Source organism: Folsomia candida, unplaced genomic scaffold (genome assembly GCF_002217175.1).
Source record: "Folsomia candida strain VU population unplaced genomic scaffold, ASM221717v1 Fcan01_Sc001, whole genome shotgun sequence".
Lineage (NCBI taxonomy): Eukaryota > Metazoa > Arthropoda > Collembola > Entomobryomorpha > Isotomidae > Folsomia > Folsomia candida.
The window spans coordinates 4,439,591-4,464,625 of record NW_019091193.1 but is presented as its reverse complement, the minus strand read 5'-3'; the positions used below and the strand labels follow the sequence as shown (position 1 = coordinate 4,464,625).

Genomic DNA, 25,035 nt, shown 5'->3' with positions numbered 1-25,035 from the left:
ACACTCAATAATATCAAACCAGTGTACTTTTGTTGTACGACTGTTGCAGCCTGAAAATGAATGAGACAAATTGCGAGACAGGAATTTCCACAGGTTTCAGGTAAATCCTGAATCGGGTTACTCAAATTTCCTATTTATATCAAGCCAATTATCATTTAAGTACCTATGTACATTCGAGGTTATTAAGTGTGTATCTACGTGCCCCGGACTTAACTAATTTACGTTATCACACTCTAACAAAATTTGTGCAAAATTTAATGAAGGTTGAGTAAAATAGTTGAGGAGAGGCAAGTAGAGGATAAATTTTGCACAACTTTATTTATTTAGAGAGCATAAAAATAGGCCAAAACTTTAATTTAGGCATGAATGCATAAGGAAAAGGGAAAATGATATGCATAATAAACCCCATTTGGACATAGCCTTATTACGTACCTACATAACTACACAACCTGATGACAATAATATATTTTGACTGTTATAATCTAGTACTTATGCACTTCTAAAAATATTTTCCTGTTCCTTATAAATATGTAATTTCCCTAAAGGAGACAATAGTCAATTAGCGTAAAATTTTGAGACAATAAATCGTTTAAAAAATTCTACCCACAATGTCTGTTTAAACTATTGAATTAGATAGTTACACAACTAAATAATAAATGCATATGAATACTGAATTTTATGTATGAAAAGAATCACGATGGATTATAAATAAAATTCTCCATGGGCAAATTTCACACGTTCAACGTTGCAAAGTTACGTTTTAGTTTCACATGATTAGTTTTTAAGTTTATTTATTAATAAATTATGACCATAACTAAATATTTAAATGTAACAATCTCATCCTACCGCAAAATATTTGTTTGTATGCGAATAATTATATATCATCACAATAATTCAGGCCATGATAAAAATCGTGAGAGTCATAATGAAACCTAAATGCACCCCGAGTCTACTCTTCCCCGCACTAACTTCGCCTTCTTCCGGACAGAATTGCATGGATTGAAATCCTTCGATTGATTTGAAATCGGATATGTCCCAGTGTTCTCTTGATTCTTGAATGTCCAGTCGAAACCTTTTCTTGTCGGCGTCACAACCTGGCTCCTCGTAAAAGTAGACGCACTGAGAATACGTCTTTATGGAGAAAGTGCCCAGGCCCCATGATTTCGGAACGATGACGCAACCACCCGTCAGATCTATTATGACGCGATTTCCTGTAAATCACGTAATTTTTTATGACTGGTAAAAGCTATTTTACCAGTAAAGAAATATTTCACTTGGATTTTGTCAATGCAGTAAAATGTGTAACTTTTGCAAAATTATCTACAAATCTTTCACGCGTACCATCCAACAATAAGTAAATTTAATCAATATTAGGAGCATTCGTTACATAAATATGTTCCAGTTATCATGCTTATTCTGCAAACAAATTTGCGAACTTGGAAATTCGCACGTTTTTCAAGACAGTTTTTTCTTTAAATTAAAAAAAAACGTTACAAATTTGCGACTTTTTGTTTAACTTTGCTAAACATGCGAAATCATCGTGAGTAAGTACCATATCTACTCTTATTTTTTTTAAATACAAGTTCCCCAGATTTTGATTTTTTTCACATTTATTTTCTACATTTTTTTAGAAACACTTACCTTGAAATCCCTTCCTGTCGAAAATCGCAATTTGTTTCGTCATTCTGTAAAACACTTCAGGCTTTTCCGTCGTCGTACTCGGCATTGGCGGCGTGGGTCTCGTGGGGATCGGAATTTGTGAATTTGATGATTCGTTTTTGACAAATCTTTGTATCTCACCATTTGTCATTTTATTGTCCCATGTAAAATTTACTTGTTCCTTTCCATACTGAAAAAATAAATTCAAGATTATGTACATAATCACGTGCATTTGCAGGTGGATTGCGTAAATATGTATCTCTTCAGCATGATACTTGTTAGTTATTCTCGTACATTTTTAAACACGACGATCATATCGGTATTGAATGGATTAATCTCCGGTGCTAAAACATCACCCCAAACATACTCGTTTGCAGAATCAGCAGCCTTATGAAATTCCATCCTAGCCTGGGATCCTTTCTGTAAAAAAAATTCGTAAAAACGGGCTATAAAGTTTGCTAAAATTTGACAAAATTTGCGAATTCATTTTCCACTTTACATATACTTTGTGCATCACAAGTTTACAGAGTTTACTAAACATATCACCACGTGAAGTAAATATGCAAGTTGCCGAGCTTATCAGGATTTCCAAAATGGGTGTTAAATTGATAAGCTTGCTAAATGCTAAATTTGAAAAATAAATTTCCAACACCGGAAATCTATGGGTCGGTGAAAGAATTCATCTCTTCCCCACCCGCCCTAGTAGATTTTCCCGACTGAGTTTGCCGAGATTGTGAACATTCTCGGCCAAAATTTCATACATACCTGAAAATATCCTATCACGGAAATCTCATTAAATTCCACGATTAATTTCGCACCCTCCATCGTCCACACTGGTCTTGCGGCAGGCTTTGTATTCTCTTCCAGCCATGTCATCATTCCACTCAAAGTTTTCAATTTCTTCGCATCCATGGTCACATTCGGTAACAGGGAGGACTCCCCGTACTTGGTCATCTTTCCATATTTAAATAGTCGCAACACATTTGAAAAATCGGTCCAGTTCTTTCCCGACAAGTTGCAATCGGAATAGTGCAAACTGTATTTTTCTAAGCTTTCATCGCTCTCGTATTCTTCGATATCAACGGTAACGAACTTCAAATCCAGTACGTCCATCATTCCATTTTCTTTCGCCAGGTCAGCAACGAATTCGAAAATCTCGGGAACTTTACAATCGTAATGATCTAGAAGGTAAAGAAAATTCAAAATTTGAAGTATTTAAATAATTGGGATAATTATGTTGTATAAATACGTGCACGCAGTACAAGATTACAGTGAATACCGTAAAAATGTAAAATACAGAAATATGTAAGTGAAAAATGTCTACAGGTTTGAAGAAAATTGCCTGATACATACTTTTAATCTTACGCAGATCAAGGGTTTCATTCAAATTTGCAAAAGTTTATAAAATTTTACAAAACCTAGGATTGGGTGTACTCACGTCAACGTTCAACGTTTGATATCAGGTTTAAACTTATTTAATATATCTGAAGTTTGCGAGAAAAACCTTTCGAAATAAAAACATTGTAAATTTTCGAACAAAGCCCCATAGTTTTCCAGCTTTGCTAAATTTCGCAAAATTTTCAGTACAAGTGTATAGGAGTATGCTTAATTTGCGAGCTACGAGAGTTGTCATTAAGGTTGTCATGAGTAGTCATCCACTGTCACCAATACTACAGCGAACTACTGTATTATACAATACTTATTATAAGAAAATGTGTTTAATTAATTACAGAACATGACGAAAACTTGCATCGTTGTGTCAATCGTTTCCTGCAGTTTGTCAAGTTTCACGGAAATTACAGGATTCCTGGTTGAGTTGACGTTAGCTCGGACGAACATTGTGACCCGGTTTTCACTCAGATTTTCGTCCAATTCCAATTTTATTGTTCCAAACTATGTCCACAAAGATTTTTATATCATAAATTCCTATTGATTTTTATGACAAATAAATAGATCCATACCTGCTGATTAATGACGACGGTATCTCGTTCAAATTTCCTGACAAGATCTTGATTTCTTACTTCGGCGAAATTGTAATATTTCAACCTGTTAGCGGCACGATAAAAGTTGTTGCGCAGTCCGGTCCCCGTATATTCCTACATTTACAAGGCCATTATTATGTAAATTATTTGCCAAATTACCCAAAAAATTAACCCACCTTAAAATATCCCAAAATGCTGAACTCATTCTGTGCTTCATACATTTTTACTTCTGCATCCGACGTGGCCACATCCACTCTGGATTTTGTTGTATGTTTCTCCAAAAATTCAAACATTGCTTTCGTCGTGAGTTCATCCTTGACTAATTTCCCCTGCCTCCCGAGCCTGATGGGGACGCCGAATTTGAAGAGTTCGAAATATGGTGGGCCTGTGCATCCATCCGGTTTTTGACGAAGGCTAAATAAGTGAAATTTTAGTTTTTACAAAAATTACAACCTATTTTAAATTATGGGGGTTTCATGACTTTCGTAACTGTGGATTACAAATATAAAAATACAAAAATATTCACGAATTTAAAAATACTTTCGTAAATAATACTTCCGTAGATGATTTTAAGAAAAATCTCAAATTGCCTTTACCCAATACAAGTGGTAACTACGGTGCTCGAAATATCCGGACTTTTCATTCTTACGAAATTAACGAAAGAAAATAAGGACGCATCAACCTTGCGTATATGCATTTACGAAACTTCATATACATATAAGCATGAAATTTTCGAAAATGTCTTAAATTAACGCTATTTACGACGTTTATACTGTACCACAGCTATGAAGACATGAAACCTTTTTACGTATGTATTGCATACAGTCCGGTTTCGTAATTGTCCACTTTTCGCAAATTGACCCGCGCAAATCTAATGTCGTACGCAACCGTTAGATTTGTTTCTTCCGCGATTTGCTCCGCAATTTCAAACTCTCCTAAACCTGGCTGTTTCGAACAGCTCGGGTGATCTGAGAAAAATCAAATGCATGCAAATTAAATATTCTAGTTTCAAATAATAATAAAACTCACAGTACGCGACAAAGACGAATAAATAGTTGGGCACCAGATCACCCAATCCTTTCTCGGAGACGAGGAAAACTCTGCTAAATGCAACCTTGACCGCGACCAGAAAGATTAAAATTGTGCACAATTGATGCCGCCACATATTTCTAACTTGTTACAGTATTCTGTATTAATCTGCTTATTACATTTATTTGCAAGGGTGGTGGTTTTACTAGTGACCAGAACATAGCTAAGATCCATGCAGTTGTTTAAGTACTGTGGTTGTAGTCTCGTGAATGAGTTTGCAGCTGGGAGAAAGTTGCATTGTTTTGCTGCCCGGCTCCAGGATGTCGGGAAGGCGTAACTTTAGCAACAGATACATATGTACATACGTATGTGACAGTACATAGTTGTTACCCGCTTGCTAAATGAGGTGATGTTAAAACGGAGAAAGTTTTATATCGGAATCGACATAATACCCGGGTTTTTGAGCAAGGAGCAATTATTTAGCCCAACTTTCTCCATAGACGACCACACTGAGGAGGAAAGTTTCACTACTTGCCAATAGCAGATTTCCATGGCCCATTAAATATGTTGAATGAATTTATGTATGTTGTATTTATTTGTATGCATGTATTTAAATTTTGAATATATATACATTTGAATGCATCCGTACTGAAAGCCTGAAGTGGTTTGACTCCATGGTCATATTTACGCAAACCATACCTCTTTAAGTGGATGTGGTGGGCGTAAACGTGGTCATGTAGTCAAACCACTTAAGGTTGCGTATGCAATTATACCACAATTATGCACACACGTATACCACAGACAATTCTAGATTTTGTAGTACCATAAATTAATTTAAGTTGCATTTATCTCAAAAAGTTAATGGTGAATGAAACTATATGTGAGATTTGTATGAATAATTTTTCAAAACTAAAATTATAATGCGTACAAATTAATTATTTATAATGAATAATATGAATTTATATATATGTAAGTAAACAATTCAAAATTTAATTCCAAACAAAAAAAGCCGAGAAGGCATATAAGTTTAGAAATTCAACATTTTTATAAATTATTCCATTTCTAAATAAATATCAACAATAACCTAACAATCCAGCCACAAAAAGACAAAAAAATGGTAACAAAATCAATCCTTTCCAATTGATGAAAAACTTGTAAAAAAAATTATTGCGCGTTTGAAACATAAAAATTATACAATAAATAAATAATTTTAAAAAAATCATGGAGTCGACTCCGTCCATAAAAATTCGTGTCGGTAAATAATCAATCAACCCATTTCCGTTAATTTAATTTGAAGAAACTTGCTCAGTCGGATTCTCAGATGATTCTCGAGCCTTGTTGATCCAGGGGTTGAGAACATTCGGGAACATTCTTGCAATTTTCCCTACTCTGGCAAAAATCTGACCGGATTCCAAAGTTGCTTCAGCCGGTAGGTCGAGATGTCGCAAAGTTTTGCAAACTTGAAACCCTGCATCGCCATCTACTCCATGTCCGAGGGGAAAAAATATATCCAAAAGATCAAGCTCATTCTTTTCGTTGGCATCCACAACAATACCAGGATCGTCCTCTCCTAACTCCAAGGTTTGAAGTGAAGGAAAATGCTTGGAGTACGAGATGACATCATCCCCGTCGAATGACAACTTAATTTTAAACGTTTCATCTTCATGGCACCAAAAATCCATCCACATGTGAAGTTCTTTGAGCGAAGGAAAAATTGGCAGATTAAGGACCGTATTACTGTTTACCCAATTTCCGAGCGTAATCTCTAATGAGGTCAAAGTCTGGGAATGTTTCCGAAGAAGTCGTCCAAATTCGAGGTATTGTGCTGATTCCACATATTCAAATCTCCCAAGAGTCATTTTTCTTAGGGGTTTCTTTAATTTATTGAGAAAATTTAGCCCTTTAAGAGTAAGGGTTTCTTTAATGGTAATTTCCTCCAAGTTCCAAAATGGTTGAGCCAGGTCATAAAATGTTCCCAAAAGTGGGGAGCAGGGGCAGTCCAGAATGAGCACGCGTACTCCTTTGACGGCGGAAATCAGTGGGGTCAACAAGGGGGTCAGGGAAGAATAATCCTCACTGTGATCACCGCGATAGTCCCCATCGTCCATCGAGAAGGCGATCGTTTTCAAGTTGGTGAATTTAATACTGGACGGAAATTTATACCGTCTTCCAGATGTCTTAACCGTACGCCAGGTCCAGCCCAACTCGAAATACTGAATAGTTTGGGTTGGACACCTTCGCAAAATTTTGACTTGCGTTTTATAGTCAAATTTAGACGCAATAGTTCCTCCAAGTTGTAACGTTGTGACGTTGTGCGTCCTCAATCCAAGAAACCAATGGAGATCTGCGATGATTTTTCCTCCCTGCGATGGGTGAACCTCGTGCCAATCTTCATCCAAGCCGATAGAAGGGATAGTAATTCGCCAGTGTGGGATTGGATTGACCTCCATTTCGTGATTGTAGCGGAGCAGTTTTGTGGAATCGTCCAATTTTTGGTAACCGAATGAAAAATCTAATTTTACGAGACCCTTCTTTTTAATGAGGCGGAGAGCTTCTTGATTCCAAACTCTTGAGAGGAAACGTGCATTTTTCACATCATTTAGCGGAAGATATGACAAAATGTGGGACACTGCCTGGATGATGATTACGAATTACGAATTACAAAATCATTAAATTGACTCAAGACAATAGTCAGATTATAAAGTTATAATTTACCAATTCGTCCAACTGTGGAGTAAAGCCTGCTTCTGTCTTCTCGACATGTTCCACATCGAGGTCATCATCGTCGCTGTCGTTCTTGCTCGTTTTCTTCCTTTTCTCTTCAAGCTCCCTCTTCCAGAACAAATCAAAGTCATATTCTCTCCTCTGCAAATACATAAGTGAAATAATGCAAAGTTACAAAAATTATTATATTATTGAGCTGTAAATTAATAATAATATATTTGTGTGGTTTGAAGCGGTGTCGGTTTGAAGCATATTGATTAATAATAATATACCTGGAATAGCAAAAATAAACGAAGAGTATTCTTAAAAGCATCCAATTCCTTGTTCGCCCAGGCAGTAGGGCTGGCATTGTTTTGTTTTAAAATTTTTGTTCGTTTTGTTCATCGTCAAAATAATTTTTTTGTTTCGTTTTGTTCATCGTTAAAAACTAAAATAAATTTTTTATTCTGTTTGCGCCGAAAAAGAAACAAAACAATAAACAATTGTATTTCTGCAATTATATGCATTTAGTTTAAAAACAACGAAATCAATTGCTTTAAAGAATTTTTCGAAAATGAACATTTTCTTGACGTCACAAACAAAACTTGTACTATGCATGCATCTTGTTGGGATGTTGCGATTAAACATTTTTCAAAATTTCCTACATTTTTTATCAAAATCTTTTAGTTTATGCATTTGAAATTCTTTAATAGAGGTAGGATCTATTCGTTGACTTAATATACGAAGAATGTATATAAAAAAGTTGTTTCATGAAGAATGTGTATACAACCTGCATCAGTTTCATACATACTACAGTAAACAATGTCTTGTTTTATAAAAATTTCGGTTTGCTTCGTTTATGTGAAAACAACCAGAAACGAAACGAAACAAAACAAAAATGTATAATAATCAATGCCAGTCCTACCATTCAGGGATGGCATGCTCGTTTTCAGTAGTAGGAAAAGGGAAAAAGTTAGTCTGGGTGCGTTTCCAATTTTCGAATTTGTCCGGAGTGGCAGGAACTCCCAGGGATAAATAGTCGCCAAATTTGAGCTCTGTACTGTCCTGAATTGCGATATCATTCACGGCAACGACCTCCCCCTGAAAAAGATGAAAACAAATAATTATGCAAATAATTTCAACAAAATAACCTTATTCTTCTTACCCCCGATAACAAAGGTGTGACCCAGTACTTATTTTCATCGCAGGTGATCTCACAAACTGGTAAGTTTCCATCTGCCATAATATTTAGTTGGTCCTTCATGGGACGTTTCCAGAAAATGAATTCCCCCTGTTTTTTCCGACTGGTGAAAGTCTCTCCAATTGTAAACTGCAAATATATACATAAGTACAAAAATTCCGATTCAAAATGATATTAACTATTTCAGAAATATTTAATTATGATGTACCTTTTGACCTTCAATGTTTGGTAGAATTGCGAATGGTTTCCACAACTTGCCCCCATATTGTCGAATAAAACTTGGTAACTCTTCCGATCTGTCACTCTCAAATATGCAGCAACGACGACAGAAACAGTACGACACATTTTTGAAGGTTCTGCTCAGCAGTTCACCATCGAAATTGGCCATTGTTAAGTAATAAATTTTTTGGGAAATAAAATCTTTTTATTTATTTTGATTAATTTTTAATTAATGTTTTGTTGAAATCTGAGAACTGAAAACACAACGAATGACTGACAATGACGAAACGAAAGATGAAAGAAAATTTTTTCCCGGATATTCCCGGTCGGTTGAGGGAAAATGAGTCCATTTTATCTACCTTAAATTTTGTCTCATTTTGTTCAGTTTTACCACGGCATTATCCGTGTGATAAGTACTTATCATCATTGAATCTACAAAACTATTGATAATAATATTGCGAATGCTCCTAATCCTAATGTAAATGGAACTGGTACATAAATATTACATGTGCTCCAGAATCCAAACTATTGTAAAAGAAAATCGCCTAATTGGCGTCGAAAGCGTGCAAATTGATATGTAATTGCAGGCGAGGGTTTAAACGCGTGGAAACTTTTTTTTGTGTTTTTGATTCCTTTAGGTCGGTGTGGGGGACGTAAATAAATGTGGTCATGGAGTTAAGCCACTTCCCGGATTTTGTAAACTCATTGGATACTACAATTTGAATAGTGTTTGATTATATATTCGACATGAATCAAAATTTTACCTATTTGTACATATGTAAATTCATACATGAACTTGACTATTCAATAAAACAATCCTACGATTTACCGCCCTTTTTTTATTTGTTAGAAATGAGATTTACATACATAAGTAGTTCACCTTCACCAACGGTGTAATCCAATTCATTTTTTCTCATTTTTTCTAGATTATTTCCCCAAAAATTATGGAAATGTCATAACCGCATCTACCACGAGGTCCAACACAGTCTTCGAAAAAGTCAGCAGCGTCGCTACCGTGATGTAATAGAAGCACCCAATTTTCACCCTTAACGTCGGCAGTGCCCGCAAGACCCTCCTAAAATCTTTTTGCTTCGTTCTCGACCAAGAATCTATGAAGCCACACCCCAAATCGTACATTTCCGCGGACATGGAAAGAATCGCAATTGCCGCCGTAACGCAATCCAACACGCTAATTGGGTACATTAATATCCCGGGAAATTCATCGATAAAGAGGTGATTCATACTTCGGATGAGGACATATCCACACGACGCGATGCCAAAGAGGACATTAAATTTGACCATCATAATTCCCATGGGTGAAATACAATCGTTAAACATGGCACAAATAATTTGTAGAATTCGATAAATTTCCATCGCTGTTCTAGGTTCGGATGTTTCTGGAATTGTGTGTCCAGAGTCGGCCCCTTTGCTGAAAATAATAATTTTGGTACATTATTAATTACCCTCAGTTTTTGGCTAATTTATGCAAATAATTAATCCTTACTGGATTTCCTTTAACCAAAAGTCGACACTGTTCGTGTGAGCAATCGTGGTCCAAGAGATGAGCAAATAGGACGTGATGACCTGTCCGACCAGTACGTATTCTTGCAGTGCCCCAGGTATCAACCAGTACCAGGGGTTGTCCTCGTGATAAATGTAATGATAGAGGAACCACTTTTGAAACGGCAGGACTAGAAATAACGCCGCCGCGGCGAATGGTTCGCATAAATTGGAAGGAAACGAAACGTTAATCAAAATTCTGCCGCCGTCCTGGTAGCCGTCAAGGTCCACGACGTAACGTTCTGTTAAATTTGCATAATTTACATATGCCAATTTTGTCTCATATAGCCCCATTATTATTTTTCAGAAAATGCAAAAATCCCTCACCACATAATTTCTCATTCATCAAAAAGAGCGAGTTGATATACTGCCTTGTCGCGTCCCGATAGCAGTACAGGTTAAAGTTGAAGTTTAAGCAGGTAATGTACCAATAGAGTGACATAAAACTCATGAAAACCTCCCGATATGTGTCATGTGGTTCTCCCAGTTTTTGGAAAAATTGATAAAATTGGTAAAATGTTAGCAAAATTATTTGAGTTATCGCCAAATTGTATGATATTCTCCATGCCCGTTCCCACAGAGGGGACCACTTATCGATTCGTAAAGTAGTACGATTCCACGTCCAGGGAAACGATATGGTCGAGACGCCAAGAAGAATCCAGGATTGGAGGGTCCAAATTACCCCTGGAATAAATTGTTAATATTTTCAATATTGGTTTTATGTGATTTCAATTAGACCAATTTTTCAGGAAGTCAAATGAATTTTAGCCGTTCGGAAAAATTCGAAAATGTATTTACCAAAGTCAACGAAAATTCTTCGTTTTAAAGCAGATTCTGTTTTCTCTGGAATTGCATAGGACAATTTGGACGAGACGGCGGAGAACATCCTGTGACCAAACTGTTCCGCTGCTTTTCTCTCCATTTCTTCGTCTTCCTCGTCATCCAAATCATACTCCGAGTACCAGGTAGGATCTCGTGTGATTCTCGTTGAAGACGCGATACTGCCCGCTCTGAAAATTAGGTAATTCAGTCAAAATTTGGTTAAAGTTTCATGATTTCTCAATTTCCATTGCCACTCACTCACCGTTGCGCTTCTCGTATTCTGCTGATAGTGACACTAGTGGCATCCTTAGAGCGTCGCTGTCCGTAATGTTTCCCCGTGAAAAAGTCTGCACTCTCGTTGTAAATGTCGAGACCACGATAATCGTCGGTCGCTTCATCGTACGGCAGAATGGTTAGCCCTTTCACCTGGGAAAATGCAATTTCAACGAATTAACTATGTTATCATAGATTTTCAAAGTTGAATTCTCATCCCTAAATATTGAGGGTATTCATTACGAGTTGACATTTTCAAACTAAATATCTATCTTAAAGATGTGCAATTTGCAAAAAAATGCTAATGAATTTCACATAAATTTGAAGATGAATTTTCAAGTGTTCTTGCGAAGTTGTCAACTCTGTTTATTTTTGCTAACGATGCGAAATCGTAATGAATTCCCTCATTAAATTCTTAAAAAATATTTGACTTTGTATGTAACCACAACTATCGTATTTAATTTATGCTCACTTTTGTGATTGCTCGTCTCCTCCGTTTCCTCAGACATCCGGTCTGCTGCATTATCTGATTATGGAAATATGCGAATCTGTGTGATGCTGTGAAATCAGTTCTGAATGAATGGCTGGAACAATGCCCTCTTTTATAGACCGGTTTGATAATGCAAATGCAAAATGTATGTCTCCTTCTGGAGCGACAATATACTAAATTATTTTCAGAGCGGTTGGGTTTATCTGTGTAAGCGGAATTTTTAATTGCTGCAAAACACCGTTATGGCGACGATTTAATATCTCATTTGAGGTGAATAAAAATGCCGAATGCCGCTACGTATCGAGCAAAACACAATTATTATTGTTAAAAAATGAAACTTCTGATTGGTTTCTAGACAGAAGAAAATGGCACTTGCATTTTTGTCAAACGAAGACAAGTAACGCAGGCAGACACGCGAAGACAAGTTATCATGGATAAAATATAGCTGGAGTGTTGGACAGGGTTCGGAAAAACCCAGGGTTTTAATCAAAAATTATAAAACCCATGGGTTTTAATGGGTTTTACCATGTTAATTGGGTTTTATTTGGGTTTTAATGGGTTTTAATGGGTTTTATTGGGTTTAAATGGGTTTTACAAGGTTTTATTAGTTTTAAGTAATAACTTAACAAAAATAATTAGGAATTTGTATCTATTCGGAAATTATTTTGTTTTATAACACTTGAAATCTGTGATGCTAAAGGATGGAGTCAATTATTGAATTGTTCCGAATTTTCATATATTAGAATAGTAATGAAATAAACTGCTTTAGAATGAATTGAGATAACGTCTTCTAACGTATAGGAGATGTACTTAACTTTTAGAATGTAGTCTTTAAGTAAAACTCAATTAAAACCCAATAAAACCCATTAAAACCCAAATAAAACCCACTTAACATGGTAAAACCCACTGGGTTTTATTCATTTACAACCCATTAAAACCCATTAAAACCCAATAAAACCCAACCCATTAAAACCCAGGTCGGAATACCCTGGTGTTGGATGAAGTCGGTTTATGCTGGTTTTTCAGGTAGAAAGAAATGAGAGTGAGACATAATTTATGTAGCAGGATTTCTGCGTTCGTGACGATTTCAACATCAGAAGTTTTTATGATTTGCTTAGTTAAAATATTTTTTCGATGTCACGCTATTTTTTGGAAGACTTATTGAATCTCATGCTTAATTGGTATACATTGAGGTATTTCACGGCAGCCTTCATAAGTCCGTACCCACGTAAGTTTACGAAGATCAGTTTACGAACCAAAAACATCCTTTTTTTCGAAGTTTTTTAAGTTTCGTAAGCAAAAATTACCTTAGAGAGGTTCGTAAGTTTCGTAATTTTATGTGGTTACAGACTTACGAAGGCTGAATTGCCTCATCATGTTTTAAAAAATGTATTCTTACATTATGCTTTCTGCAAAACTATATTTAGTAAATTATGTACCAGGTCAAAGCTTTCTTCTTTGTTTTCCCCGATTTCCGTCCCATTTTTCCAATCGCATTGTTTCCTATGAGAAACTTCACACACATACATACATATACAGTAAGTTACTATTTTTAATTCACGAGATTGGTCTTCTACAGGCGTCATAATTAATTACGATCAGCACTCTGGCTTAATTGACTACTGTAGAAGCACTTAAATATGTAGTATGTCCCACACCTCACGCATTTATAATACCTACACGTGCAGTACATTTATGTACATATGTATGTACATACAGCACATATTGTAGACTCGGATAGGACAGCATTCGATTATCCGATAAGCTTTTTCTCCCATTTCTTGCACGCATTTTGCATACACGCGTTTCATTCAAGTAAGTCATAATTAGACACTGATACATGTAGGTACATATGTATTTATGCCCTTGCTTTTCAATGAAATGAAGATTGTCAACAACATAAATAAATAGGTACATACGTTAACTTTGCTTCTCAATTTGTGCATGGAAACGTGCTTAGCATTTTATTCATTCAGAATCTATTGAATTATTTAAATACATGGATCTAACGGTATATATACATTCCTTGAGTTAGAATTAATTGTATAAATTTATCGGTAGCCCGCCATTCATGAAAACCTTCTTAGAAGTTTAGTTCAATGGAGCCAAATGGATGCAAATTTCTTGAAATTTTTCAGTTTAATCACTTTCTAAATATTTACATGCGTACATTCCAACTATAAAATTGGTTGACACACTTTGGCAGTGAATTTTAAACTCAATGCTGATTTTGATTTTTTGATTATTATTTTTTGCCCCCCACGCATGGCGCTAATTTTCCCCTTGGAGCCATCTGCGGTCCCTCGGCGGAAGGAGTGATGTCGAAACTGAAAATATCGGTTGGAATGGCGATGGACACGCAGGAATTCGGGACATCGACTATGTTGTTAATCCTGCTCTCGTTCGGTGCAGCAGTAAGGATCAGATAAGCCTGGAAAGGAAATCATTGTTTTTAATAAATGGTTATCAATTAAGACATTTATCCGCACCTGTTCTTTAGAATATCCAAGTTTTTGCAGATAAGCCATCGCATTGAGGACGGCATTTCTAAAGGAAACTGCAGGGTCGAGGAAATGCTGTTTTCCACTCTCGTCGACGGAAATCCCCTCAAAAGTGAGGTAACGCCAGTACCGTGGTTCCACCGGGCTGGTGAGGAAGAGAGGATTTTTAAGCGCCATCTTTTGAACGCCCCCCTTCACAACGGTAACCCTGGTCGTGACGACACCCATGGTCTCGATGGCTCCGCAAAACTAGACACAATTTTATGTAATGCATTATCACGAATTGTAAGGTCTTGTCGAGTACAAACTTGGAAATTATATACAAGAAATCAATACTAGTGCATACTTTTTTACTTCAGTTTTGAAAATATAATTCCTTAAAAAATGCTAATAATTGGACAATTCACGTCAAAATTTGGAGTAAATTGTTAAACTTGTGTAAAGTCTAAAATATGTAAAGTTTCAGAAAGCTTTTTTAATCAAGGTAAAATTTGCAAGACAGTGTTGTAAAAATTCGCAAAATAAAAATGCTGAAATTTGCTCGAATATACCCATTATCTAAATATGTAAATTCCTACTTACTGCAATTTCTCCATCAGCCTGGGAGAAATGAATGTCTCCAAAGGACAAATTGGCTTCTTTGACATACACCGGAAGCCAGATGGTCGAACCTCTCGTTAAATTCTTGATATCGCAATTTCCTCCATGCTCCCTTGAAGGGATGGATCGTGCCCCTTCTTCCGCAATCTTCTTGGCCAACACTCCCTCCGCCTGACCAGCCATGGTCCCCTTAACTAGGGGCGGGTATGCAAATGGGGGATTACGATTGGGCGCCGTAGAAATCAATTCACGTTCACGACGATTCCAATCTGCCAAGAGTTCAGCGGACGGAGCAGTGCCAACAATTCCTGGGTGGATCATTCCTAAAATTTCCGAAATAAATAAATTCATTAATATCGGGCGAGCATTTTCAAAATTAAGTATAGCAAAATTTTGTAAAATTTCATAACGGTCAAACAAAAATTAGTTTGACACGTTTTCCATGAAAATTCTATGCAACATTTTTTTTAATTGCATGAAAATATTTGAAACATTTACTTTTTTGCAATCAAGTAAAAAAGTATATGCACAAATTTCATCAACTAAAGAGTTATTTTTTACATAGATTTTCCCAATCCCACCTGCAAACCTGACTCAAGGAATGTGTCGACTTGATGCATAAATCCCTTCAAAATCCCAAATTGCTTTACACGGTCCCTTCATAATATCTTCCATGAAGCCACCCCCACCATGTTCCAAATCCATGATGCACGTGTACCCCCAATTCTTCTCCTCAAATGGCTGCACATCCAAGATTTCCACTTTCACAGCATCTCCAGCTTCCGCCCCTCGACTGCGATGGGGCCGGACAAGATGTGCGTCACGGACAGGTCAACGTTTAAAATATCGTCGACTGTGTCGTCATTCAGCATTTGGCCCCCTAAAATATATCGGCATTATCAAAATTTAAGGGATACTCAGGCAGTTCATTTTCTAAAGTACGTCCAGATTTTTGAAACATGTTTCTCAAAAAGTGTCAAATATTTTACCAACGTTGGATCATAATCTCTTTAATCTTTTAAAATCCCACCCACTCATGAATATCTTAAACATGTGCATAACTCACCCGTGAAATCAAAGCATTCAACTTTAAACATTTCGCCACTCTTCACCGTCGCAATGGCCGGGATGTCTGTAATTGAGAAAAAAATTACCTATTTATAGTAATCATTAATTTAATAAAATTAATATATTCCCCGCCCCGGACCTGGATGCCAACGATTATGAAAAATTGGACGCTTCTCTTCCGTTGCCCTCTTGGTCACATCGACCTTCACCACGGTACGCATCTTGACCACCTCCACTTATGCAAACAACAAGTGTTCTCCTATGTATTTATTTATGCCTGGACAAAATTGTGTAATGTCGCCCTCCTCAAATTCAACTGGACTCCAAGGTGACCTCGCGAGTTGGATTTATTATTATCAAAGCAACAAACCCGGGCTAATCCAGTTTTTGCATAAGCATTCATAACCTTGGTCCACTCTGTTGATAAAGCTCTCTACACATGTGTCAAACATTTAGCAAAGCCAAATACCAAAATATCATGGAAAGTATGATGACAAACATGTATAAACGTATACATAGCTCGACACACTTCTGCTATCGCGTGGAGTTGGTGCCATTCTTGCGTGTATGAATGGGCACAAGGTCTTCGGTGGGGTTTGATGGATTGATGTGGACATGTGAAAGGCGTTCCGCTCACTGGATCTTTAATTACGGCACCTCATTAAAATCCACTTTGTGGTCTTGCATAAAGTGTGGACTCAATTTTTTCGGTAAGATAAGACAGATTTATGTAAGGATAAATACGGGTTTGGTGACATGGACACCACCCTTGAGAAATTGATGACATTATGTATGCATATATTTATCTATGTACTGTCCTGGAGAGGATTTTGCTGTTTTAATAGGCCATAAACTTACATTGATTCGCTAGCTCGTTAGCATTCAGAAAATGGGGAATGAGTGGCTGTTGTATGTCATGCATGTTTTATTGTCATGGATCCGACTGTCAGTAGTAATGAGAGAATAAATACTTAGCTAAGCGGGTAGGCAGGTGGGTGAGAATCATTGTTTTAAGTTGTGTACACATTGTCCCAAAATAATGACGGATTCACTTATTGAATTGTTATGAATGGGAGGCAAGCGTTATACATATATAAGTATGTATGCGTATGTACATATACTGCTGCAAAGTCAAGTATGTATGTAAAGTAAAAGTAGCGTGTGGAATACAAAATTAAATAGCATATTGATAAGATAAATGTCCTCCACACTTGTACATGAACTATTAATTCCATTGATAAGTCCATAAGTTGATATTTCTGAAATTCTGACGTCAACTAATCCATCAGATTTTAGTAACCTTTCTGTTTATGTTATATATACGTCCTAATATAAATACGATCTGTTTTGGTATGACGACCAAAATATGTCAATATTAATTATGTTGTCATGCACATATGCATGCATGTATGGTGGTCTTATGTAATTGGCGTTAACACTCGTAATCTGGCCAACCAGAAAGAAATCACACTCACTGAATGATAAGTAAGTTTATTTAAATAAATTTCACAAGATGACAACCATGAGCTTAATCGTCTTCAAAATGCTCGAGATGTTAGATTATTTAGAGTAATTTGTAATTTTGCTTCGAATTTTCTCTTCTGCTTATCTGTAATTTTAATTTCGACATGGGAAACTGTATTTCATTAAGATTTATTTTGTGTTGAAGCCTGAAGAATGTGTTTTGTCAAAGTTTCGAAATAAAAATTGTTGGCGATTGTTAGCGATCCTCAGTGAGTTTGAAAACATTATCATTTTGTTCGTTTCTAAAGGTTTATTCATATTGCTTAGTAATATAATTTTCCTTAACTTTAACCTGAAATATTTATCTACTCATGAGAATCCATTGCACACATGTGTACATATTATATATCATTACATACTTACTTACTTTATAACTTTACCCATTTAAAATACGTAATATACTCCATTTACATAAATTATATATGTACTTATATGCATACAAACTTTACGAAATTACACAGCAACTTTGGTGAGAATAAATATCTTCTTTTATTCTATCTTTCCACACTAACCAACAAGTTGAGGGTCTGATCTATAAAGTTGTTCACACAAATGATCACAACCCACCTCGAGAAAGTAAAAAAGATGCCCGCCTTGACCTTCACCCCACTTTTCGACCAGCACGCGAACATCTTTCTCTCCCAAGGTCCCCTCCCCTGCATCCTTCCCGCCCAGTAGTGCTTCAACCGGTCTGACGCAAACCGCATCTGTCCCGTCATCAAGATCTGGCTAAACGTCTCATGCCCGCATCTAACCGCACAGAACGGGAACACGGTGACCGCTCGAAAGTCGACATCCCAAAGTCGGATGCTTCCAAACAGCAAGATTGAGCAGATGGCCATGATGATAATCGAGAAGGTGGACAGGTACGGTTTGAAGGCAACGTTAAGCAGGTTTGTGACCCTCTTCAGTTCAATGTAGGTCGGGACTCCTTCCTCAAATGGGATGTCATTCAGCCTGAAATATTCACCGGGTTTGAGATACCTTGCAAAATTTGTGAGATGAAAAAACACATGTGCAATCAAATAATTTCAGTTAATAAAAATAGTCTCAATTCCGTGGAAAATTTTCTGAGTTGTTTTTGGGTTTTCGGAAAACAATATAAATTAATCTGCCATTTCAGATTTTAATATTGGCTGAACCCTAATCCTAAATATTACGTGCAACTTTAATCTGTCTCGATACCACTAGGCAGCACAGCTCGTCATACCGCATATCATTCATTTCCTGCGCGGCTAGTGAAACCCCCAGATAGACGAATGCCCACGTGATGAAAGCCACAGTGAAAATGACCGTCATGAAGTAAAGTTCCCAGCAGCCCAGAATCAACAACTTCGTCACCCCAAACTTGGCATGGTCGTGATCCCCAATTGACGAGCAGTTCAAGACGATTGAACTGATCAAGTTTGGAGCGCAGGGGGTGTGCATAGCAACCATGCCGTGGGGCAAAGGATTCAGAAGTAGGAGCACTATCCCAGTCCAGAGGGCTTTTGAGTCATAAAATTTCCTGGAAATGCAAGAAATAAAAGAATGCTTCAAACCTTGAAATTAGTCGCTAAATCTATTCACATTAACTTTAGAATCGCGTCAGGTTTGATTGTCAAATGACAAACTGATACATTTTGACTCGAAGTACAGTAACTAATTTACTTAAGTCATAAAACATGCACATTTTGCTTACCCTTCAATGCTTATTTTATCCAGTATTGCATTTCCATATTGCATCACGTCCCCCCGTAAGAACCAGTTTTGCAGAAAGATAACCGATATCTGGATTGAGGCCAGAAGCCAGGAGACATTCACGATCTTCATCATCAAAGGAAACGCGTCCCTCTCCTTCCCCACATTCGTGACGAGGCGAAAGAAGGAGAAAATCGTCACAGAGTACATGATCACACTGTGCAGATTTATCAAACCGTGTCCCCACAAATCTGTCGCCCCCACGGAGGAAAACCGTCTCAACGTGGCGTTCCAATTGAACGGGATGATCTTCGCTTTACACGATAACTCCAAGATTTTATAGAAGAAGGTCACAGAGGGCGGATCTTCCAGTTTTGAGATGGATGGTTCTGCCGACGAAGGAGGGACGCTCAATTCGCAATAGATGGAAGATCTTCGCCGCATCCTGTCATACGATATGTGATCATCTTGGGACAGACTCCCTTGAAAATCGTGTCCTATCGAGTCTAACATTTTAAGAATATTTTAAATTTGTAGTTTGACTTGACTCTGGCTTATTTGGCTGAATCATGATGAAAAACATCAACAAAAATGTTGGTACAGATTGCTAAAATTTGTATGTACTAAATACCTAAATAAACATATTTAACTCGGTTCTCCTTTCAGCCATAAAGTAGGTATCGGAATTAAAGGTTAGTTTATGTTGGCATTATCCAGTACTAAATATAGAATGGGATATGCATGCTTAATTATTTAAAAAATTGTAATACAAAAAATATTGTCATTAGATGATCAAATTACTACCAGCAATGGTAATCGCGATAGACATTGAATAAATATCGAGCTATTAAAAAAATATTCATATAATTTTGGGCCCGATAAAAATTAAATTATAAAGTACATTAGGTAAACATACATCAAGGTTTATGTACGTAGTATAACAATTTTGTTTTTCCGGAATTTAACATTGCAGACATTTATTCAATTCCACGTGCCAAATTAGTTGATCCTCAATGGATACTCCTATTTCATGTCCGATCTACCTACGCTTAATTTTCTGCTTCCTTTGCTCTGTAAAGGACAAAAAACTTAGGAACGCCTTTAAATTAACGACCTACGTTGCATGAATGTTTAACCAAATTATTAACATGGCGGGTTAAATTGTATATTGACGTAACTCATCAAAATTATTTCGGCTGCTTCTTAGCATTAGTTGGATTGGAATTAATTAACGAGGCAACTGTCATCTCATGGTAAAGGTGTAAAATAGTCTACCGTGTACAGACTCACAAGACTTTAATTACTCTTCATGTTAAAAAAGCGTGCCCGTGCTAAGACAAATTTCTCTTAACTCAAAGACAAATTTCTCTTAACAGGGAGGTACTTAATAAATATATAATTGTTTCTAATATCTTGGAAACTTTGAAGTCTGGCATCGAAATCAATTCTGCAGAGCGTACATACATACTTATAAGTACTTCACCTATTGGAATTTCTGGGGATACACTTTCTCACATGAATAGTAGTACATACATAATTTGTCAAATATCTTATCACCTTCGAACTAACATATGGGATTATGTAGAAATACTGGTAACTTAATTCGCAAATCCCAACTCTTAAATTCGCAAAAATATTCATACATACATATATACCCAATAAATCTATGGTTGAGTGAATAATTTAGTGAGAGATTGTCAAATTATTGGCCGGATGCTACGAATATTCATCAATTTACTATAAATGATTAAGTTTCCCCTTTCACTTTGTAGAAAAAATATCTCCAAAGTTCATTTAACCGAACGGATATCTAATACATATATTTGACTCCTGCACGTTGGGACAGATCTAGGGATCCCAATCCCGGACGATTTTTAAAATCCCGGGAATCGGGAATCCCGGTTTTAGCCGTGAAAAATCCCGGGAAATCCCGGGAATTTTTCCCGAAATTTAAATATTACCTTATAACTTGGGTCAAGTCAAATTTGGGTGTACAAAAAGGTACATGGCTCTCAAAAGTACCGAGACTGAGCATATTTATAATTAGTGCTCGGCGCGAGACGAGACTATCTCGAAAATTTCGAGACAAGACGAGATACGAGACGAGAGGAGACCAACTTTTTCGTCTCGAAAGATTTCGGGACGAGACGAGATCGAGACGAGACCAACGCCATCTCGTCTCGACAAATCTCGGTCGAGACGAGACGTCTCGATACATCAAAAATTTAGAAATTTAGCAGCAAATTCTCCGTCCTCTTGCCTTCTGCAAGGAGCGAGCAGCTTTGGGAAATGCAGTATCCTTCAAAAATTTTTTTAGAGACAATAGATAAAACGAATAATTATGATCAAAACTTTAACCAGTTTGCAAATATCCTAATTTTTACGTAAAAGACACTCAAATATGACACTAACTATATAACTCCAATTATAAATTGTATATACTGCGGGTAACGATTTCTTCGTATCCATATCCCAAGTATTCTATGTATATGTAGTAACATAAGCTATGACGGTTACGAGTCATTCAGGTATTTCATGTTAGCCTTCGTAATCTCGTAACTACGTTCATAAGCCTGCGAAGATCAGCTTACGAACCAAAAATTTGACTTACTGGGTAAAAATCATATACAAGAGATATTGGTACGTTTTGTCAAAAGCTCGTAAGGTTAGTAAGTTTACGTGTTTACGTACTAACGAAAATTGACGTGAAATGACTCAATGGAAGCGTCGTAAACTTTTGTCGTCCCGTTACTAGCTTACGATTAAGATTTATCCTTTATTTTTTTGTGTAAACTACTAGTATGTAGTTTACTATATAAGGAATACAAGGCCAATTATTAATATTCTAAATATTTGCAGTTTGTGTATTTGTATTTTGTAATTATCTGAAGAATACAAAAGATATTTTGAAAAACATGGATGAATGTCGAGACATCTCGTCTCGTCTCGACCGAGACGAGACGACAAAATCGTCATCTCGTCTCGTCTCGATTACTTCGTCTCGAGTCACTTTCGAGACGAGACGAGACAAGGCAATCTCGTCTCGTCTCGTCTCGTGCCGAGCACTATTTATAATACCTCCTTCTGTGTTTTTGGGATCTGTGCCTGCAGAAATACTTAAAGTATGCTATTTTCTGGCCTACACAAAATAATATTTTGAAAATACATACATATTTATGTACTGTACAAATTACAAATTAGTAATTATATTGTTTTGCCTACTATGGCAAATTTAAAAATTCGATGTATTGTGTAAGCCCAATTTGGTTAAAATTCACTATTTTGGAGAGGTGTGAAGAAAGAGTTTAATAATTTCATTCCAGAAAACTTAAATAATTAATCAAGGATTTGTCAGCATGTTAATCCGAAATGCATAAATTTACGTTTATCAAATATCAATATTAATTGGCCTAACCTGCATTAACATTAATATTGAAAAACTTCAATTGGACATGGAGGTTGGTAATTCAAAAATTTCAAGTTTAAATAAGTACATATGTATATGAGCTACCACGTTCAAAAAGCCTTTCATACAGCCTTAAATTCATCGACTAAAATTCGAAATCACTTCTAACATCTTAGCATTTTTGATCATAACTGATTTCAGATTCTATAATTATACCGAAAATAAGGTTTATTTTTTCCTTCAAGTTATAATCTGACATCGAGATTAGAAAATTTTAAGTTCCATCTTGTATTATAAATGTTACTTGCAAATTATGAAATTTGGATAAACGTACGAGTACATTAAATGTGGCCACTAATATTGTTTAAAATTTATATTTTCGAGTTCAGGATCAATTTTGATTGGTTATGATCATCGAAGCTTTTTCTTACTAATCATATAACCGATAATTATTTAAAACTGCTATTAAAATTTTAAATTATAAGTAATTTTCAATTCTGAATGACAAATTGAAAAATCCCGAAATCCCGGGATTTCAGTTCTTCAAATCCCGGGATTTCGGGATCCCGTTTCCCGGGAATTCCCGGGAATAAAATCCCGAAAAATCCCGGGACTGGAACCCCTGGACAGATCGTGAAATATTTGATCGTTGTAGAACTAATTACGCTTGAAAAATTATACACTTTGACATATTATTAATCCTTCGACGGACGGATGTAGTCAGTCTAGACAACCAGCGTAAAATCAGTTTGTGTCAATTTGCTTATACCAATTTGTTTAAACCAATTTATTTTCTAAATAAAAATTAGGGAGAGCTTTAGGTCTACTGATCTATTTTTACTTATCACGCATTAAATAATTGTTTCCAATTGTATGTACCTATCATTAATAAATAGTGTATGCTTACATGCACTAAATATGTACAGTTAGTCAAGATATGTGTAAATATGATGCATATTTGTCTGTTTACAAGTTATGTAGGTTCTCTTTACTAAATGCACTTCAATCATGTTACGCCGTTAATTTTTAGACAAAAATGTTAATATCGAAGCAATTTCAGAATATACAAATTCAACAACGAACGCAGATTATGAAGTGTATCATGATCAACAAATATTTATAAATATTGAGCGTACTCACGTTAACCCTGGAATATCTCACAAATTGAACGTATCAATATTACTTGCTAAGTTTTATGACATTTTCTAGGATTCTAGTTGCTGGAAAACCATGGGATTTTTTTGTAAATTTACCCAGGAACTGGGCATGATTCTATTTGGCAAACATCAAATTATTTAGCAAACTTAACTCCTCTTCATAACCAGCGAGATAAATTACAGAAATTCATGGAAGCAACATCAAAGCATGCTTTTATACATAGATTTATAAGATTTTTGAAGTCAGATTTTGCGACATAAATTTTTTGAACTTCGCAAGTTTTCTAAATGAGTTATGATGCAAAAAAATACGTCGTTGTGGGTACGCCTATCATTCATGCACTTAGAAAATTATGTACAAAGATCCAATAATTGCACCATGAACGAGTGAGGATGCTATACTCCGTCACTAAATTGTGCTAGTAAATTGTCCACATATATGCAAACGTGTACTTATTGTTAGATATATATTAGTTGTTTTACATTGGGGGTATTCCTAACGAGTTCGCATGTTCACATCAGAACGTACATAATTTTGAAAAAAAATTGCAAACTTAATACGAGCCTTGGAAATGTGCAAGTTCGCCATGTCAAAATTTTCCGAACTTACGATTTTTTATAACGGCGCTAACGATGAAAACTCTTATTTAATACCCCCAATGAGTCATTAAGATAATAATTGTAAGGTTACAAAGGTTAGTCAAATGCACAGAACTGTGCATGTATGTACAAATACATTCATGCATGCATTTATGTGCACACATACATATATGTTTGTATATCATTGAAGCCTGCACAACAAAAACTCAACATTGAAACGACAGCGATAAGCTCTTGAACTCGTACCTACCTCGTTTCTTTGTCAACCGTCGGAGAGGAAAACACACCACAAATGCATATTTGCAGTTATGATTAAATCTAAACTCAACCACGAAGGAAGGCTGGCATGCTGTTTTATCTACTTTACTTGTAGCCATACAAAATAAAATTAAACGTGAATGTATATATAAACATGCCTTTAATATAACACAGATTTATTATACTTTAACATAGTTTTAATGCATTTCCGTCATACATGGTTCATACAAAATAAAATGAAACATAAATATAGGTATATACATATCTGTATATCTATACATATACATAATACATATACAATGT

General features: G+C 36.1%; 5 protein-coding genes across 5 annotated transcripts; all 5 read right to left on the bottom strand.

The window, feature by feature from the left end:
* Positions 1 to 248: 248 nt before the first annotated feature.
* On the bottom strand, positions 249 to 5,144 carry LOC110842225. The gene is made up of 9 exons (XM_022087936.2): positions 4,671 to 5,144; positions 4,465 to 4,609; positions 3,818 to 4,055; positions 3,621 to 3,755; positions 3,390 to 3,552; positions 2,425 to 2,840; positions 1,954 to 2,079; positions 1,642 to 1,849; positions 249 to 1,211 (listed from the first exon to the last, which is right to left on the bottom strand). The coding sequence occupies exons 1-9, from the start codon at positions 4,804 to 4,806 to the stop codon at positions 895 to 897; spliced, it is 1,884 nt and encodes a 627-aa protein (XP_021943628.2). The 5' UTR covers positions 4,807 to 5,144; the 3' UTR covers positions 249 to 894.
* A 484-nt stretch (positions 5,145 to 5,628) lies between these two features.
* On the bottom strand, positions 5,629 to 9,539 carry LOC118434015. Its single transcript, XM_035846646.1, has 6 exons — positions 8,783 to 9,539; positions 8,539 to 8,703; positions 8,299 to 8,474; positions 7,667 to 7,736; positions 7,386 to 7,535; positions 5,629 to 7,303 (listed from the first exon to the last, which is right to left on the bottom strand). The coding sequence occupies exons 1-6, from the start codon at positions 8,960 to 8,962 to the stop codon at positions 5,957 to 5,959; spliced, it is 2,088 nt and encodes a 695-aa protein (XP_035702539.1). The 5' UTR covers positions 8,963 to 9,539; the 3' UTR covers positions 5,629 to 5,956.
* Positions 9,540 to 9,627: 88 nt separating this feature from the next.
* Positions 9,628 to 11,971, bottom strand: LOC118435442. Its single transcript, XM_035851521.1, has 6 exons — positions 11,921 to 11,971; positions 11,438 to 11,601; positions 11,152 to 11,363; positions 10,681 to 11,037; positions 10,298 to 10,595; positions 9,628 to 10,222 (listed from the first exon to the last, which is right to left on the bottom strand). The coding sequence occupies exons 1-6, from the start codon at positions 11,969 to 11,971 to the stop codon at positions 9,736 to 9,738; spliced, it is 1,569 nt and encodes a 522-aa protein (XP_035707414.1). The 3' UTR covers positions 9,628 to 9,735.
* Positions 11,972 to 13,871: 1,900 nt separating this feature from the next.
* LOC110853195 (formamidase-like) lies at positions 13,872 to 16,411 on the bottom strand. Its single transcript, XM_035846936.1, is given in 7 exon segments — positions 13,872 to 14,369; positions 14,428 to 14,688; positions 15,022 to 15,362; positions 15,621 to 15,824; positions 15,827 to 15,919; positions 16,106 to 16,171; positions 16,247 to 16,411. Coding segments are annotated over 7 exon segments (1,233 nt in total). The 5' UTR covers positions 16,329 to 16,411; the 3' UTR covers positions 13,872 to 14,183.
* Positions 16,412 to 17,744: 1,333 nt separating this feature from the next.
* Positions 17,745 to 21,517, bottom strand: LOC118434131. Its single transcript, XM_035846924.1, has 3 exons — positions 19,313 to 21,517; positions 18,842 to 19,138; positions 17,745 to 18,588 (listed from the first exon to the last, which is right to left on the bottom strand). The coding sequence occupies exons 1-3, from the start codon at positions 19,822 to 19,824 to the stop codon at positions 18,126 to 18,128; spliced, it is 1,272 nt and encodes a 423-aa protein (XP_035702817.1). The 5' UTR covers positions 19,825 to 21,517; the 3' UTR covers positions 17,745 to 18,125.
* Between the last annotated feature and the right edge of the window lie 3,518 nt (positions 21,518 to 25,035).

Bases quoted from the DNA above. Each gene is read 5' to 3' on its own strand.
- LOC118435442 (XM_035851521.1), bottom strand. From the start codon at position 11,971: ATGCAGCAGACCGGATGTCTGAGGAAACGGAGGAGACGAGCAATCACA. The intron at 11,602-11,920 runs GTGAGCATAAAT...GCATTTTCCCAG, and splicing joins GGAGACGAGCAATCACAAAA to GTGAAAGGGCTAACCATTCT. The intron at 10,596-10,680 runs GTGAGGGATTTT...CAAATTTAACAG, and splicing joins GATGAATGAGAAATTATGTG to AACGTTACGTCGTGGACCTT.
- LOC118434015 (XM_035846646.1), bottom strand. From the start codon at position 8,962: ATGGCCAATTTCGATGGTGAACTGCTGAGCAGAACCTTCAAAAATGTG. The intron at 7,737-8,298 runs GTAGGACTGGCA...AAACAATGCCAG, and splicing joins GAGCATGCCATCCCTGAATG to CCCTACTGCCTGGGCGAACA. The intron at 7,304-7,385 runs GTAAATTATAAC...ATCATCATCCAG, and splicing joins CTCCACAGTTGGACGAATTG to GCAGTGTCCCACATTTTGTC.
- LOC110842225 (XM_022087936.2), bottom strand. From the start codon at position 4,806: ATGTGGCGGCATCAATTGTGCACAATTTTAATCTTTCTGGTCGCGGTC. The intron at 2,841-3,389 runs GTAATTAATTAA...TTTACCTTCTAG, and splicing joins GCAAGTTTTCGTCATGTTCT to ATCATTACGATTGTAAAGTT. The intron at 2,080-2,424 runs GTATGTATGAAA...TTTTTTTTACAG, and splicing joins CCGTGATAGGATATTTTCAG to AAAGGATCCCAGGCTAGGAT.
- LOC118434131 (XM_035846924.1), bottom strand. From the start codon at position 19,824: ATGTTAGACTCGATAGGACACGATTTTCAAGGGAGTCTGTCCCAAGAT. The intron at 19,139-19,312 runs GTAAGCAAAATG...TTGCATTTCCAG, and splicing joins GATAAAATAAGCATTGAAGG to GAAATTTTATGACTCAAAAG. The intron at 18,589-18,841 runs GTATGACGAGCT...TGAATATTTCAG, and splicing joins CAGGAAATGAATGATATGCG to GCTGAATGACATCCCATTTG.